We start from the raw sequence: 18,509 nt of genomic DNA on the forward strand, positions 1-18,509 counted from the left end.
TCTGTCATGCACATTATCTTATTTGACTCTGTGACATCCCTAAGGATAAGCATTATCATGGCTACTTTGCAGACAGAATGAAAACAAAAAAGAACTAAAACCCAGAGAGGCTGTAAGTGACTTGCTGGATTGCACATAATTAGTAGGTGGCTCAGCTGGGAACAGGATCTAAGGCAGAAATGTACTAAGTGAGTAAATTCAAATTATTGTTACTTAGTTGCTTATTAACTCAATACAGAATGTGAATACATTACAGATTTTGTTTTATATTAAAGATTTTTATATGTGAATTAAACAAGGGGCCTTCAGACTGACAAAAAGTTTCATAAACAAAACTGCCTCTGCTTAATGTCTAGTATACCCAGGGTTTATGAGAGTTGATTAATTTTTATGTTTCCTTATATCTATTTAGAAAAGAGAAAAATCACTCTGTTAAATCCCTATTTTAATTCCAATAGAGACTGGATATATAAGCATAAAAGCATAGGGCTGTATTATTCTAGTTACTTCCTAGGTTGGACTAGCTACAACTGATCAAGGGACAAATGTCAAGGCAGCATTCTTGTTGCTTTGGAGGATTTGTTCCCACTTGAACTGCTCTCGGGTAGCTGTTCAAGAGAGAACTATGCTTAATCATAGTCATTTAGGGGGAGGTTCTAAACATGAAATATATCTTATGAGTGAGTGACAGAAAGTTCCATTATAAATGACCAGTGGGTCCTTTCTGCTTAAGAATATATGTCTGTTTCTTTTCTAAAATACTTTTATTGTAAAGGTGATACACAGATAGATTACAGTTATGTAAGTCAGGTATTGAGTACATTTCTTTTGGAACAGTGTCTGTCTCTGTCTCTGTTCCATGTCTGTCTCTGTCTCTGCCTCTGTTTCTGTCTCTCTCTTTAATGATACTTGGTATTGAACTCAGGACCCCAGAAGTGTTTAATAGGCATTCTGTCACTTAAGCCACTCTCCCGGCCCCTCTTAGGTATGTCTGTAACCTAAGAATCTTATTTTTGTCCTAGAGTCAGTAATTTTATTTAAATGTCTCATTGGCCCTAATTCCTATTTTTATAGCCTCCATTAAATGTTGTATTTAATTATTAACTAGCATATTATCTTCAATTCTCTTCATATCTTTTTATATAAAATATTTTAACTCCAGCATTGTGCTATAACTTGTAGACACTATTAATTAGAACCAACTCTGCCCTGCACTAGAAGAGTGTGGCCTGAGTGTTTATGTCCTTTCATGGGAAAGGGTGTGGGGGGGCTTGCAGGAAGAGGAAGGGTTTGGAGAACAGGTGCATATCTGGCTTACAGTGGGCTAGTTGTTGGTTCTGTACCCTTGATCAAATTTCTTAGGAGCCTCTGCTGTTTCCTTGTCTCTTAAAGTGTGCCTAAATTTTCAGATTAAAAAGATTATTTTTTAGCCAGGCACTGGTGGCTCATGCCTATAATCATAGCTATTCAAGAGGCTGAGATCTGAGGATCATGGTTCAAAGCCACCTGGGCAGGAAAGTCCGTGAGACTCTTATCTCCAATTAACCAGAAAATCGGAAGTGGCACTGTGGCTCAAGTGGTAAAGAGTTCACCTTGAGCTGAAGAGCTCAGGGGCAATGCCCAGGCCCAGAGATCAAGCCCCATGACCGACAAAGTTTATACTGACTGAATAAGTGTTTTCTCTTTCAAGAATTATCTATTCCAACAAAATATAACTCATCATTTAAGAAAACATTTCCCATGGTATTAAGCTAATATCTTAATGACCATTTAATTATTTTGATTTTTAATTCATCTTCTTTTTTACTTCACATAATTTTTTATATGATTAGGTTTACAAGAATTTAATCAATAATCTATCATACATACCTAATATTCTTTGAGAATCCCATGTGTATTCAAACCAAGTTCGAACACGATTCTGCACCCTTTGAGGAATGGAATAATTGTTCATGTAGGCAATGGTATGATCCATACAGACACGGAAGTTGTTCTGACTGGCTGTTGATGCTCCAATTATATCTCTCATCTAAAATCACAAATATGGTCACTCTGAATCCAGAAGAGGAATTGAAAGTTACTAAATTTGCAGTTGAATTAAGTGTTTTTATATATCCTTTTATTATTATTACTATTATTATCTTTAGATAGCTGTACAAAGGAGTTTCAATTCAACATGTCCATTTGAATACAATATATCTTGATCAGTGTCACCCTTCCCATCATCTTTTCCCATCTCTTCCAATTCCAACTTTACAAGTTGCCTGCTTCCATTTTTACATACATACATTGAATATTATGACTGTTTTCTCCGAACTTTCTCTCTCCATTCACCTGCCTCTCCAACTGACTTGCACTAATAAGACAAATTCCAGCTTCTAATTCCTTAGCTTCCTGATTTTTTAACATACTGCTATTGGATCCTCATGTCATACCTTTTCCATAAAATATTGGGTAACAATAAGACTTGTCATATCACCATACTTGTGAGGACTCAGTCATATAGTATAGGTGACTACACACACATGTATATCACAGAGGAAATTGTTAGTTGCTATTTAGAAACCAATATAGCCTGTGCATATTTGAGAAACGTGTAACAAAAGGTGAGGAGGAATTAGCTAGTTCATTTTGGTGAATCTCACACTGCAAGCATTCCCCCCAGATTATCCAATGTGGTGTACTACACAGACTCACTTCATCACGAAATTGCCACCTCTGTGTTTTCTTTGTGTTGTTTAGACAGATGAAATCAAATCTCATCATGCTTAAGGCACAGCATTCAGCAGAAGCTGAAGTGTGCTGAAATTACTGAAGCATCTTCTACTGCTGTGACAATACTTAAGAAACTGTCAGGTTTAGTTCTTGGATGTTTATAACTCAGCCATAAAAACCCACTCTAGGTTAAAAGCTCATCTTTAAGGTCTCAGCACAAAAAAGATATATTGCTTAACTCTTCCTCTCACATAGAAGGAAGAAAGTGGTTGTAAATTTGCTTTGAGTGTGGGTTTATAATAGGAACAAAGCCAGAGCCTCACTTTCATGCCAAGTTTGCTCATTCATCTAGTAGCTATGGAGCCTTTCTGCTTATGAAAAAAAACCCAACTATATGATTTCTTTTGAGTCTTGCTCAAATAATGACTTATATTGTAATGTCTTTCTAAATTTCTGTTTTTAAAGCATTAATAAGTTCTCTTTCAAAAGTATCTTCTGAAGAGATATGTAGACAATCCCACTGTATCTATCTTTCTGAAAACCTTCTTCCACAATCAAAAGAGATTGTTACTCCTAACTGGTACCTAACTATATATATATATATATATATATCCAGTCATCTAAGGCAGGGAGACTTAGAATACTGTGGGTTGGCTTGGGAGACTTAATAGAGCATTAGTTGGAGACAAAAGACAAGAAAGCATTCATATTTGGTTTTGAAGGCCCAAGGGTTTTTGTAGCAATAATAATAATGGTGTTATCCATCAGCAATCTGGAGTTGTGTTGGTGTAGGAATTGAGACTTATGTCTTAGCCCAATCTAAAGAAGAATATGGGGGTATGAGCAACGAGCAATCAGATTCTATGAGTTGCAATAGAGAAACGAATATTTCAGTTAAAAAATTTGCAGTTAAAAAGTGATTAGTTTTAAGATGCAGTCACTGGTACAAATACTTGAGGGAATTTTAGTGAGGAACAAAATATTTTCCAAATGAAATTTTCTTTACACCTTCTTTTTCCAGTCCATTAACTTGTTTAGGGTGGAACTACCACATCCTGTTTATCTACATTTTCCATATTTCCCTTTTTTGAATTGTATGGGTGTATATCTGAAGACCTCTTGCCTATCTGATGGTTATATAATTCCTAGAGATAGTGATGAATATTCCACGGAAGGTCATCTACATACAAATGAATCCAGGAGCTGATTTTCCCAGTTTCCTTCTTTATAAGGTCTTCAAATGGACTCCACATTCAGGCCACTATCTCTCTACACTCAGTGCCAAGAATGATAGAAATTGAAATAGTTCTACAATCAAAGCTTCTTGAAAAATTACTCACATTAACTAGCCATAATCCTGCTTCTCTTTCCTTACCTACCCCTGTCCTGGAGCTTCCCTAGTTGATCCAGTTCCTCTCACTCCTCATAGAGTGATGTGCTCCTCCTCTTGAGACCTATGAGTGTAACAAGCTTACTTTTTCATTGGAATTGTATCTCAATTTGTTTCTTTCTCTGAAAGTCATAATGAACTTTGCTGACAGGTTTTCTGATAGATGTAATGGTTAAGAAATGAAAAGACAATGCTGATTTAAGCATGTTGTTTTTACTGTCATTAAAGTAAATGAAAGATAGTAGGGACAAAGTAGGAAGAAGAAGTGGAGGAGAAGAAAGAAGAAAAGGAAGAAGAAAAGGCAAAGAGGAGGGATGGGGCAAGAAAGAAGAACCATCAGGAAAAATTTAATTATTTTCTCCATAAAATTTACAAGTACTTTCTAGTTTTCAAAAATGAAAACCCTAGGGATTCATATTCAACTCACCTGGCCAATCAAGCTGGAGAACACGAACACGCCACAAAAAAAATTCAAGAGTTGAAAAATAATTTCAAATGATGTTTGTGGTTCTGGAAGGCCCCCAATGGTTATTAAACTTCGAACTGCCCAATAAAAACATCTCAGATACCTGTGAAAATAAAAAAGAAAATACATATTTTATTGAATATTTTCTTTTTTAGGTTATGAGATATCATTTTGTTTGGGAGCATCGATAACTACTAAATTATAACAACTTTCTTATTAATCAAGGAGTTTTCTAATGTAAACTTCTTAATAAACATTGTGAAATGACTAAGCAATTAAACCCTAGGAAAGTTTTAGTCTACTTCCCCCCAAATTTAGTAGTCTAAAACAATCATTTTATTATGTTCATATTTCGTGAATGAAGGGTTTATGAAAGGTTGCTCAGAGATGACTTGTCTATGTTCTGTGATGGTCCTTAGCTGGAGAGGCTAAGGTTGGAGATTTCTTAAAGATGTAATCTTAGGTCATGATTCTTATTGTTGGATGGGTTGCTATATTCTTCTGTATAGTAGAATATAATTGGAATGCCCAAGGTAGCCTCTTCCCTTACAGATCTAAATCTGGGTTGGGATGGTAGGGAAATCTGAGGCTGGTGATTACTCTCTACCTTTTGCTTCCAAGTGTGAGTAGTTTGGGTTTCCTCACAACATGGCTGCCTCAGAGGAACTAGACTTCTTATTTGGCAGCTGCTTGCCCCAGAACTAGTAAAATATTTTGTACAACCCAGAAATCCTATAGCAACTTAATTTCTTATTATGTTTTATTTGCAAACTAAATCATTTAGGCCTGTTCTCTCTCCACTGAGAAATAGCAAAAAATTTGAAGCCATTTTAAAACTGTCCAACAAGTAAGTTTGAAGGAACATTATAGAGATTAAGTATATTTATGCTGATTGGAAAACGTTTTATAGTTTGAATTTAATTGTTTTTGGTAATTGCAAATAGGACAGATAAATACCTTCCTATGTTATCTACCCACACTTTATTATATTATTGATATGAAAACCACGGTGGAAACAGCAGTGAACTACATGAGAAACATCTTAATAGGAAAATTAATATTGAGTACAATAGATAATTTATTTAGAGCTTTAGTACTGAAGTAAGCCAAATATTCATAGAGATATACAGGATAAAGATTCAATACTCTATTTGGACAATTGCAAAATGAAGAGGCTGATGCAACTATAACCCAGAGAAGAAGAACAGAAAAGAGTATGATAAAGATTAGAAAAGCACATTAATTTGTCTGTATTTTGTTGTAGAGTTCATGTAGTTCATAGTGATCTAGGAATAAAAGTTAATATTAAAACCTTGCTGTGGAATTACAATTATATATGTTATTTTTTGTGCATTATTAGGTATTCCATTTGTTAAGCTTCATGCAATTCCGAGACATCTGGGACAAGTGTTCTCATTGAATCCATAAAAATGATCCCATATGTAAGGAATGGCTTCAGATATTTTAGACTCACTTGCATTTAATAGGTCTGTATTATCAATTTTAGTGTCCATGGTAGACACAGAAATATAGAAAATTTTACAGAAACTTGTGTCCTGGTTGGGCTTTTATTTGTTTATTCTAGTGAGTGTTATTATTGTACATTCGTTTTTGAGAAAGGATGATCTATTCCCTGTGGAACGGTGTATATTTTTATGATCTTCAAGTATTGAGAGGTTGAGGTTTTCAACTAATGAAACAAAGTGAATCAACATTTAAATATAAACAGACATAGAAAGAAATGACACCTTCTAAAATCCAACACCTTTTGAAGGACATGGGAAATTTTTGAAAATCTGGTGGTTATAAGAACAGAAAAGAGGAGTCTGGAGAAAGAGGTGGAGAAGAAGCTGGGGGCTAAACAAACTCTTGTGTAGAAACTAGTTTTAGTGTTCCAGTGAAAAGTCCAAGCCTAGAGAGTCACACCATGTGTGCCATCATAGTACAGAGATTTTGGTCAGAGAGGAAAAATTCAGGCAGCTTGGTTAAAGAGACAGATTCGAACACTCACTGGGGTCTGCAGTGGTGGTAGTGGCAGCCACCACATCAACAAAGAGAGCCCCAGACAAAAGTGCAAGAGGTGGTGGAGAGAAGATTCTACTCACCACCAGCAAGGACTGACAAGGAGCAGAAATCTTCTTCCTGCTGACCATAGATAGTCACAGACCATGGATGGCCCGAAACCAAGGGAAAGGCTTAAGTACCACACAAGACATCCTCAGTCCTTCTCATGGAGCAAAGGTGGGAAGGTAGCCCCTCCCCACCACTGGAGAAGAACTCTTTGATAGTTACAATGACTGGCCCAGAGCAACTAGCTCATAATTCAGGCCTAGGAAGAAGACAATAGAAGCCATTCAACTGGTCAAAGGAACCAGACCTGCAGGGTTCAGCTCCACCTCAGGAGAAAGTTGTGCTTCCCAGGCAGAGAAAGCTCTGCCCTTGGAAGAGTAACTTTCTTTACTGGGTAAACAGAGCCAGAGGCTGCCCCTCCCCACTGCAGCCTAGGCACCAGACCCAGTGCAGGAGGGATAAAAGAAACACAATTGAAACTCAGTAAACATAAATCCTGAGAATGGCTCCAGGCTGGGCTGCATGAGTGTCTCAGGATCTAACCCCTCAGAGAAAAGCTACTGATTCCTGACAGGCCTCAACCCTACCCACAACCTAGCCCCATCACAGCAACTCCAAGCTAGAGGAAATAGCCATCTCCTTCTTCTGTGATACTCAAAGCAGATCTCCCTCCCACTGAACTAGCCTGGGAGGAAGGTCATAAAGTCCCTGGTAAGGCAGAGCTTCTTTCTGCCTGCTTAAACAAACTGAAACCAATTAAGCCACAGGAAAACCAAACACCACAAGCAGACCAGAGACTCTACCAAGAGACTGGTTACGGACACAGGGGAGACACAAGATGCCCTTCCCACAAAAAAATTGAAGAACTCTTTGTTTTCTACCTAATTTTTAAAAACTAAAAAAAAAGTTTTTAATTTTTTAAATCATTTTATTTTTTTTTTTAATCCTTGTTTTGCTCTTTTTGCTTTTGGTCCTTCTGTATTTTTGCTTTACTTAATTGCAGTCCTGTTCATCCCCAGATATATACCATCTTCGATTATTAGACCTTATCCTTCATTGTGCGCATGCTTAAGTCAGATATTCATAATTCACAAACTCTCAGCCTTAATTCCCTTAATTGTAGTATTATTTCTTACACTTATATAATTTTTTAAGGATTTCATTTTTTAATTTTTATTTTTTCCTGTTTATTTATTGGAGATAGGAGTTTCACAGACTTTCCTGCCAGGGCTGGCTTTGAACTGTAATCCTCAGATCTCAGCCTCCTGAGTAGCAAGGATTACTACAGGCATGAGCCACCGGCACCCGGCTTTTCTTGTTTCTTTATCTGTCTTCTCTTTTCCTTCTATCCTTTATGATGAAAGCTCTGGAAAAACAAGGAATCCATGGAACATTCCTCGATATAATAAAGGCTGTGTATGACAAACCTACAGCCAGCATTATACTTAATGGCAAAAAGCTAAAGCCATTTTCTCTAAATTCAGGAAGGAGACAGGATATCCACTCTCTCTACTTCTCTTCAATTAAGTATTAGACTGCCTACCTAGAACTATAAGACAAGTTGCAAATATAAAGGGGATCCAAATAGGGAAAGATGAAGTAAAACTCTCCCTCTTTGCAGATGACATGTTCTTGTATTTAAAGCACTCCATGGACTCCACTCCCAAATTCCTCTAGCTGATTTGAAACTTTGGCAAAGTAGTAGGGTAAAAAATTAACCCTCAAAAATCAATTGATTTTTTTTGTATGCCAATGAGAAGAGTGCAGCTGAAATCAGGAAAGCAACTCCTTTTGTAACAGCCCCCCCCCCCAATAAAATACCTAGGAGTTAACTAAACAAGTGAAGGACCTCTATGATGAAAACTTTAAAAACCTGAAAAAGGAAATTAAAGCAGAACTAAGAAAGTGGAAAAATCTTCCATGCTCCTGGATTGGGGGGATTAACATCGTGAGAATGGCAATACTGCCAAAGGCTATCTACAAATTCAATGTGATACCTATCAATATCCCAACCTCATTCTTCAATGAAATAGAAGAAGCAATCCAAAAATTCATATGGAACAATAAAAGACCCTGGGTAGCAAAAACAATTCTTAGCAGAAAGAACAGTGCTGGAGGAATATCAATACCAAATTTCAAACTCTGCTACAAAGCCATAGTAATCAAAACAGCTTGGAACTGGCACAAGAACAGACCTGAGGATCAATGGAATAGGACCTAAGATGCAGAAATGAGCTCACAGACCTATAGTCACCTAATCTTTGATAAAGGAGCTAAAAAAAAGAATTGAAGAAAGCCTCTTCAGTCAATGGTGCTGGCCAAATTGGTTACACACCGTAGAAAACTAAATCTAGATCCTTATCTATCACACTGCATCAAAATCAACTCCAAATGGATCAAAGACCTCAAAGTCAAAGCAGACACCCCGAAAACATTACAGGAAGGAATAGGAGAAACTCTAGGGCTCCATGGCACAGTTTGAAATTTTCTTAATAAAGTCCCAGAAATCAGAAAAGGTTGGACAAATGGGATTGCATGAAATTGCATAGCTTTTGCATGGCAAAGAACATAGCTAGCAAGATCAACAGAAAACCCACAGACTGGAAGAAGATCTTCACTAGCCATACAATGGACAAGGGTCTCATAGCTAAAATATACTTAGAACTCAAAAATTAACACCCCAACAAAAAATCCTCAAAGAAGCAACTGCCTGATTAATAACTGGGCTAAAGACTTAAAGAGAGACTTCTCTGAAGAGGAAATAAGAATGGCCAATAGACAAATGAAGAAATGCTCAACCTCTCTAGCTATAAAAGAAATGCAAATCAAAACAACATTGAGATTCCACCTCACCCCAGTTAGAATGGCTATAATCAAGAAATCTAATAACAACAGATGCTGGAGGGGATGTGGCCAAAAGGGAGTCCTACTGCATCGTTGGTGGGAGTATAAACTTGTTCAAGCACTTTGGAAAGCAGTATGGAGGTTCCTCAAAAGGCTCTACATAGAGCTCCCTTATGAACAGCAATCTCACTTTTGGGCATTTACCCAAACGATTACAAACAAGGCTATACTAAAGCTCCCAGTGCAACTATGTTTATCTCATAGTTCAGATATGGAACCAATCCAGATGCCCCACAGTAGGTGAATCAATCAAGAAAATGTGGAATTCTATGCCTCCATCTGAAAGAATGACATTGCCCCATTTGTTAGGAAATAGAAAAAAATCATATTAAAGTGGATGCCGGTGACTCACGCCTATAATCCTAGCTACTCAGGAGACTGAGATTTGAGGATCATGGTTCAAAGACAGCCCGGGCAGGAAAGTCCTTGAGACTTATCTCCAATAAACCACTAGAAAACCGGAAGTGGCACTGTGGCTCAATCAAGCTTGCCTTGAGCTGAAGAGCTCAGGGACAGTGCCCAAGCCCAGAGTTCAAACCCCTCAACCGACTCCCCCTAAAAAAAAATCATATTAAATGAAGTAAGCTACGCCCAAGACACATAGGTCCCATGGTTTACCTTATTTGCAATAATTAGTATATGTCTAGCAACAGCAGAAAAGGTCAAAAGCTATGTACATATGAGCATATAAGATGATTCTAAGCAAAATGAACCACAAGATAGAGACACAAGAGGTTTTATTTTTGTTGCTGTTGTTTTTAATGTACTTAATAATGTACTGTGTGATTTTTTTTTGTTTCTTTTGTATGTTCTTCCCCCATGTTATAACCCCTATTTTCACTGTATTTGATTCCAGAGCTTTGCATCTTGTGTATACATTTTTCTAATTGGGGAGTGGAAGGGAAATAACAAAATGCTGAAACAAGGATACAGGTTGACCCATTGTAACAATGAGATGTACAAGACACTATGCAGAATATGAACTTTACAACTTGGGGGAAAGGGAGGAGTTGGGGAGGTGGGGAGGAAATGGATGGTAGGGGAAAAATAAAGGAGGAGGTAACAATGCTTGATAGGAAATGTACTCATTACCTTAGTCATGTAATTGTAACCCTTTTGTATAGTATCTTTACAATAAAAATGAATATTAAAAATTAAAAATATTAAATGATAAAAAAGAGCAGAAAAGATAATGAACTCTTTAGTAGGGTTTGACATCACTGTGCAAAAAGAATAAAATTTTCTCTTACCAGGCTTCTTTAGACTTACTAATGCCATAGTGAACTTGATGTCAAAGACAACTATCTTGAAGAAGTGTAAAAGTAATTTTCTGGATTGCAGTTAACTTTTCTGATTCTAATTTCCAATATTATGTTACATAATTTATTTTGATCACAGTTCCTGGACCTGTGCATCTCTTTAAATTAAGGAAATGTATTAAATCTAATATTGCCCAAGAGTGGGGAGGGACTAGATTTTCTCCCTACACAGTCAATTCTATTATAAGAATTGGGAGTCCGGTCACTTCCAAGGTTACTTCAGTGTTAACAGAAACAAATACACACTCTGACTTTTTTCATTTTCTTATTTACACATGTTAAAAATAACAGTAAAATGTAAAATTTTGACATTGACTTTCCAGATCTAAACTATGAGCCTTGAACTTTTTAAAAATATTCAATTGTCTGCAGTGTTAATTGGAAATTTTCTGCCCTTATGCTTTGTGGTTTATTATTTTTTTTCTCAGCCATGTCTTTTACCCAGACAGGCACACAACCAAAGATAGGATTTGTAATTTAATTAGAAGGCATCACATTGATTTTCTAGGATTAGCTTAATTAGTCAAGTGTGTCTATTTCTAATATCTACACCCCAGGCAGATGGAGTTTTTCCAGGAGATTCTATCTGGCTGATTAAATACATAGACTACACACACACACACACACACCCACACACACACACAATGAAATTATACATGTGTACACACAACTCCAAGTTAAAGCAATAAAGCAGAATTTTACATGAGAAATTTAAAGTGGAACATACAAATTCTTCCTCTCTGAGTATCTAAGGAATGGAAAAACTCAGCAGCAAAAATAAGAAACAATCTGATTAAAAAAGGAGAAATAACATATATGGACATTTCTTTAAAGAATATATGTGAATTCTGCAGAAGGATATGAAAATATGAAAAGCTCAATATCATTAATCATAGGGGAAATTGAAGTCAAAGCCACAAAGATAACATCACAGTTAGTAGGTCTATAATTAAAAGAATATTTTATCTTCCATGGTGGTATTCTAATTTGCATTCCCAGCAGCAATATATGAACTTCTTCTTTATCTGCATCATTGACAGCATTTTTTTTCTCATTTTGATTACAGCCATACTAACTTGGGTGAGATGACATTTCATTGTGGTTTTTGTTTGCATTTTTATATTTATTAATGGCATTGCATACCTTCTCAGGTACTTGTTGGGTATTTATATGTCTTTTTTCTAGAAATATATTACAAGATCATTTGGTCATTAAACTGCCATCAAAGAATGGAAGAGGGATTCTTTTAGCTTCCCAGTTTACACACACACACACACACACACACACACACACACACACACACACACACACACACACACACACACACACAATCACAGGTTCTTGAAATAAGCTCATGAAATGGAAAAGAGAAATATTTCCTTCTCCCTATGCAGAAAATGAGAATTAAAGACTCAAAATGCCAGCTGTTATCTGCTGCTTTTATTCTTTGTGAGCTGGATGAACATATATATATATATAGTCATAATGTCTAGCAACCTCCCACTGTTAGAAAATATTTCTGAGTTGTCATGATGGTACTGCTTACTACTCTAAAATATGGAGGTACTTTTGACCTCCTTGAAACTTAGGTGCCACTTACTGTTAGTCTTTAAAAAAATGTATTCATCTATGGATGAATAGTTGTGCTGTCTCATGTTTTTTGGTTATTATGAGCAGAGCTTCTACAAATTTTTTTATACAGATTTTTTTCTCTGGCTGTATATTTTAAATAATTATCTTGGGTCTGGGAAGGTGGCTCATGGTAGAGCGCTTGCCTTGCATGCATGAGGCCCGGGGTTCGATTCCTCAGCACCATATAAGCAAAAGAAAAAAAGCCGGAAGTGGCTCAAGTGGTAGAGCACTAGCCTTGAGCTGAAGAGCTGAGGGACAGCACCCAGGCCCAGAGTTCAGGCCCCCCACGACTGGACCCCCTACCCCCCAAAAAATAATTATCTTGGGTAAATATCTAAGCTTGAAAATGTTCAGTTGTAGGTAGGTGTATGTTTAGTTGTAAAAGAAATGAATTGATCTTTCCCAAAATGGTTGTGCCATTTTATGTAATTCCCAAGATAAGACTTCTCAACAAATGGAATTTGACAGATTTGCCAAAGTTAAGGTAATAAGATTTACAAGATAGAGTGTGGAAACTTTCATCAATTCAAGTAATAAAATATCATATTGAATATGTCTATTTTTGTGGTCAAAGTGTCTCATGCAAGAGTTAATTTTAAACATAGTAGTGTATTATCACAAGGAGCTGAGTACTTGGTAAAACTAAGTAATAACTTTATTTCTATACTTCAACAGGTTAAAATTATGTTTTGTAAATCTGAAAAATATAAAAAGATAGGCAATACTAAGGTAAATGAAATCTGTCACTGTTTAAAAAAGAATATATAAGAGATCTACTAGCTTTGTCAACTTTATTGGATTGAGAAATGCCTAAGTGATTAGTAGAGCATGCCGCTGGGTGTCTGTGAAGGTATTTTAAGAGAGAATTGCCAATGTGGGGAATGCCTTGTCCAGAATATGAATGGTATCTTCCTGTAGTCTGGAGGGCCTGGACAGGGGACAAAGGCAAACACCTGCTAAGGTAGGCATTTTTCCTTTCTGCTTTCTGGCTGTGATGAAGTGAACAGCTTCCTTCTCTTTTTCTCCTGCTTCTGTTGCTACACAGTAATGGACCTAGCCTATACAGATTGTAACCTGTAAACCTATGAGTCAAAATTGTAAGATTAGCCATTGTAGTAAATGTGTATTTGATATAATTAGTATATTAATTTTCTGTAAAATTAGTTATTTACATCAAAATAAATACATAAAGAAATTTAATCCACCTTCTAAAGAAAATTACTTATTAATAAATTTTGGTTAGGAACCTATAGGTTTGGTTATAAACTTTCTAAGATTAGATTTATTCTCTGTCTGTTTCACTCTCTTTCTCTCTGTTTCTGTCTCTTGCTCTCTCTCTCTGTCCTTCTTAGTTCATGGGTCTTCTAACCATAAGTTTTAAAAAATAAATTCTGGTTAAAAGCTCTAAAATTTTAATTCCTTGTACATATCCAGTGTCCTTTAGGTAGGTAGTGTATTATTTTGCAAGATACTTTCTCTACTACTCTATCATATAATTTTTTCTCCACCTCAAGGGTGGAATGCTGACCTTCAATTGTGGCTTACTTTCTTTCTGCAAGGAAATTGCCTTAGAACATGTTCAATGTCACTTCATTGGAACAGAAATTCCTTAATGTCTACTTTATATCAAGCCTTCATATTTACATGAAGAAAACTTTTTTTTATAAGTATCTCAGTTGCCATTTACTGAATCCTGATTTTTTTGCATTGCATGTTTCAAATGGTTTCTTTTATTTCCCAGACACTTACATAGTTAACTGTCAAATTTTATTTATGATCCTTGTTATTCTCTGTTTTATTGAGTTAGTGGGTATAGCTGACTCATAAACCTATAAAACCTTTCAGTAGTAAACTAATTAATCATTGCACCTGCCCTCTAAATAATTAACATTGTTCATTACTAGCCACCAGCATTGGAGATAATAAAAAATCCCTTATTACTCAGATATTGAACATAAAAGCTTCCAAACTTTTTTGGTCATAATCCTGAGTAAGAAATGTATAACACAAGCCAGCCCAGGAAACACATATGTGCACACATGGATCCCTAGTATCAGAGAGATTGATATCTTCTAACTCTTACTTAAAAATACAGTGACCATAGTACTGGGGTTTTACTGTTCATGAATGGGTTGCTATTGACAATGAAAAGACACTGACTTTAGAAAAATCCATGAACAGAAACAGAAACTTAAGAAAAATCAATAAAAGCTTCTTTCAAAATTGAACTTACTTGTTTCCTTCACCATTATAAACCCATTTAGTTGTGCCAATTCCTTCATACTTTGAAGCACAGTAATAAATGCAGGCATTGATGTGCAGAATAAACAGCAAGTATCCAGTTGTTCGAATGATTCTGTCAGAGGGAATAAATGCACAGTAAGGATTCATGTGGTTTCTGGAATACAGCCTACTTTAACATTTTCTTTTTCTCTAACTCTCCACTGAAACCCCTTGTTTTAGATTTGCCAATTGTTAGCTCTCATTAGTACCATAGGAAGTGAAGGTACTTTGGAAGATTGTCTGACTGCAGAATTTTGAGTAGGACTGACAGAGTGTAAAAACCAAATATTCCCTTCTTTTCACAGATGGTGTAAGTCACTCTGTGAAAGCCATGCCTCAAGGGTCACCTCTCCAGTTTGAGTCCCATAAAATATGTCATGCTGATTTAAGTGGCTATCTCTGAAAAGCTCTCCTGGGTCTTTATGCAACTATGAACTGTGACTAGAGGTCTCTGTGTAAGAAGTTCATAATAGCAAATGAATGAAACTTAGAATACAAATCAATTGTCATGAGAGAGATGGAAAGCTGACTTACAAGAGCCTGTGTAACTTGCTAAATTAGGTAATAAGTCCTATTTCTCAATCCAGTTTTCTTCTAAAATCTGGTATGATTTCCATGTTTTTTTCTTACTTGAAATACCCACATCTTCTTTAGAAATATACTTTATATAGCCCCAATCTGAAATTGTGCCATTTTCTTGAGTATGATGGCCATTTTGTCGGAAGTGCTGCCTAAAATGTACCATTTATCTTTCCAGTTCCTGCAAGTATATAGATTATACATTACCTGTAGACATATGCTTTATTCATTAGAGATTCGAGGTGATGGTTAAACTCCAAAAATGAAGTATACTATGTGGAAAATATGCAAAAGAAATTTCAGAGTATATTAATTTCAGATTCTTCTAGTAGATACAAGTACATAAAACACATGCTATTTGTTACAGGCAATGATTTTATTCATATATCTCTAAAAGTCTTGAGTCTTGATCCTATTTAATGGCATTTTCCTGTGGGCAGTAGTATTTTGCAGCATGGAACACGGCTTCCAGAGCTTTGTGCTTTATGTCCCTTCTACTCGCCATTTATAGTCTTAATTGTAGCAATTGTCTATTTCCATTTTAGTGTATAGAACTTTATTTCACAATAATTAAAATCACAATCCCCTAAACCTCAGTAAAAGAAGAAAAGCACAATGCAATACATTGAAGTCATATGTAGGAACTTCTATTGCTGAGTATTAACATTATTTTAAAGCAAGATGTGGTAAATGTATACTCATTTTTAGTGTATATTTTTATTGTAAAGATACTGTACAGAGGGGTTACAGTTACACGAGTAAGGTAATGAGTACATTTCCTATCGAGCACTGTTACCTCCTCTTCTTGACAACATATAAAGTCCACTAAGAGTTAGCTTCAGCTAGCCATTCTTCACAATCTTCAAAGGTGCAGTGAGAGTTGCCATTTCCCTCAAGGTTCTTTCCTGTTTATGTCTAACCTTATCTCAACTCTTATTGCCTTCATGCACTTCTACCCCTCTGCATCTCTTCCCTTTTCAATGCAGTGCAAGACAGGAGCAAAATCGTGAATCCCTGAGACATATGCCAGTCCTATTGGTATATATCTTACTATTTCTCAATCTGGGTTGCCTCTTCTGTAAAGCAAATGCAAGTAGAGAACACACATGTCACGTACACTGATATCATCAGTGTGCTTGGCATTGTAGAACCTTGTAGACAGGCAGGATGTTAGATTGCTTAGTTCAGGAGGTCACCCATTTCACTTCGCATCATCTCATATGGCCATATGATGATGTGAAGCGAAATGTATTGTAATGTACCATGTGAATTTTTGTTTTTTGTTTGTATGTTTTCCCCCCATGGTATAACACCTGTTTTTGAATCTACATTTTTTTTCTAATTTGGGGAGGGGAAGAGAAATAACAAAATGCTGAAACAAGGATACAGGTTAACCCATTGTAACAATGAGATGTACAAGACACTATGTTGAAAATGAACTTTACAACTTATGGGGGGAGCAGGGAGGAGGTGGGGAGGTGGGGAGGGAAGGGATGGTAGGGGAAAAACAAAGGAGGGGGTAACAATGCTCCATAAGAAATATACTCATTACCTTACTCATGTAACTCCTCTGTACAGTATTTTACAATAAAATATTCAAAAAATTAAAAAAGTTCACCCAATATACATGTGAGTGTACTAGAATATTAAGGATTGATATTAGTACATGTCATAGCAATAGCTTTTAAACTAGAAATATAAGCAAATGAGTTGTTTCACCCTCCCCCGCCCCCAAATTCCTGAGTGAGAAAATATCCCTCAAATGCTCTGAGTACATTCATTCTAATTTGTGATTCTTTCATTTGGGGCATCTGGACAAAAGAGAAATATAGTTTAAATGTTTATAGACAACATTCATACTTAAATTTTTTTGCATTTAGAACCTGAAGACAGATGATAAATATTGATCCTAGATATCCCTTCCAAAACATCCTTATAAGTAAGTGACATTCAGGACTTTAAAGCTGGGTAAGAAGTACTATGTTGACTTTCATAATCTCTATTTTTTAAAAACAACTTAAGGCAATAAAAGGCTTTCTAACATTTTAGGTGTACAGAGGTGGGGTCTAATGAGAAAGTATTTTATAAGGTTTTATTATAATGTCAGATAAATGCCCAAATTCTTAGGCACCAAAATATTTCTGAAAGTAATTGTCTTTGAGCTAGTGCCTCCTGAAACGCTTGGGTAGAACTATAAATTGGATGAAGAATGGTTGGACCCTAGGCTGCATGGAACATTTGTGCTCTGCTTCAAATTTATACTCACGTTATAAAGGAAAATAATAAGTGCCTAGAGTTGTCTTGAGTATGTGGAAATATGGGTAGAACACATTATAAAGCATGGAAGGGAGGGCTTTTCTGCCTGATGTCCATCTGCTAGTTTGATTCTAGCAAAGAATTTATAGTCAGGTAAGTGTGATGAAGTCCAGATACTGCATCTCATCAGGAGATTATCTGAATAGATCGTCACCAACCCATTATTATTTCTTCATTTCTGATTGTAGGAATAGATGAGATCATTTATTCTTTTGGTAAAGTATGTAGCCCAAGGGTGTATTAAACAAGTGGCAGCTAGTGTGATTTGCTTCAGGATACACTAGTGTCACCATGCCATAGTATCTTTTCTTTCCATGATAAAAAATTATAGTCAACTAAATTTTATAAAATCTTTTATGCTTTTTTAAAGGCTATCTTTGGAGAGTCAAGTTATCATTGCTATTCTTAAAGATTTATATCAAATTTCAAACCCTGATTTTTCTCAAGTTCTTTCTAGGTAACTAAAAAGATGATGTATTATGAAATATTCATGAAAATTTTAAGTAGATAATTTTATAGTTCTAAAATCAATATTAAACATATCTTCAGAGGTCTTCCTCTTCTTCGTGCCCCAACTATCCTGATTTGCCTTCCTTTTTCCCATTAACTACTTTTATTCTTTTCTTTTTGTTTTGTTTTTGGTAGTCTTTAGGTATTTTTTCCTTTCTTTGTAATATGGACAATAGTATTATTGTATAGATGGTTCTGTATCTAGTCTGTTTTACCTTTTACTTAGCAATTTAATTTGGAAGTCTTTCCATTTTACTCTGTAGAAAATCCCCTCCTTTTTGGGCATTTACCCAAATGATCACAAACAAGACCATACTAAAGCTAC

At 35.9% G+C, this 18,509-nt stretch overlaps 1 protein-coding gene across 1 annotated transcript in view; it reads right to left on the reverse strand.

Annotated features, from left to right (window-relative positions):
• Cngb3 (cyclic nucleotide gated channel subunit beta 3) overlaps positions 1 to 18,509 on the reverse strand; it is a 108,689-nt gene that overhangs the window by 42,946 nt on the left and 47,234 nt on the right. Inside the window, exons 7-10 of the mRNA XM_069991703.1 lie at positions 15,566 to 15,630; positions 14,730 to 14,852; positions 4,533 to 4,674; positions 1,870 to 2,029 (exon numbers count right to left, since the gene is read on the reverse strand). Coding sequence (XP_069847804.1) covers positions 1,870 to 2,029; positions 4,533 to 4,674; positions 14,730 to 14,852; positions 15,566 to 15,630 — 490 coding nt within the window. The remainder of the gene's footprint in view (positions 1 to 1,869; positions 2,030 to 4,532; positions 4,675 to 14,729; positions 14,853 to 15,565; positions 15,631 to 18,509) is intronic.

The sequence above is a fragment of the Dipodomys merriami genome, unplaced genomic scaffold (genome assembly GCF_024711535.1).
Source record: "Dipodomys merriami isolate MVZ:Mamm:240054 unplaced genomic scaffold, mDipMer1.0.p SCAF_4, whole genome shotgun sequence".
NCBI classification, from domain to species: domain Eukaryota; kingdom Metazoa; phylum Chordata; class Mammalia; order Rodentia; family Heteromyidae; genus Dipodomys; species Dipodomys merriami.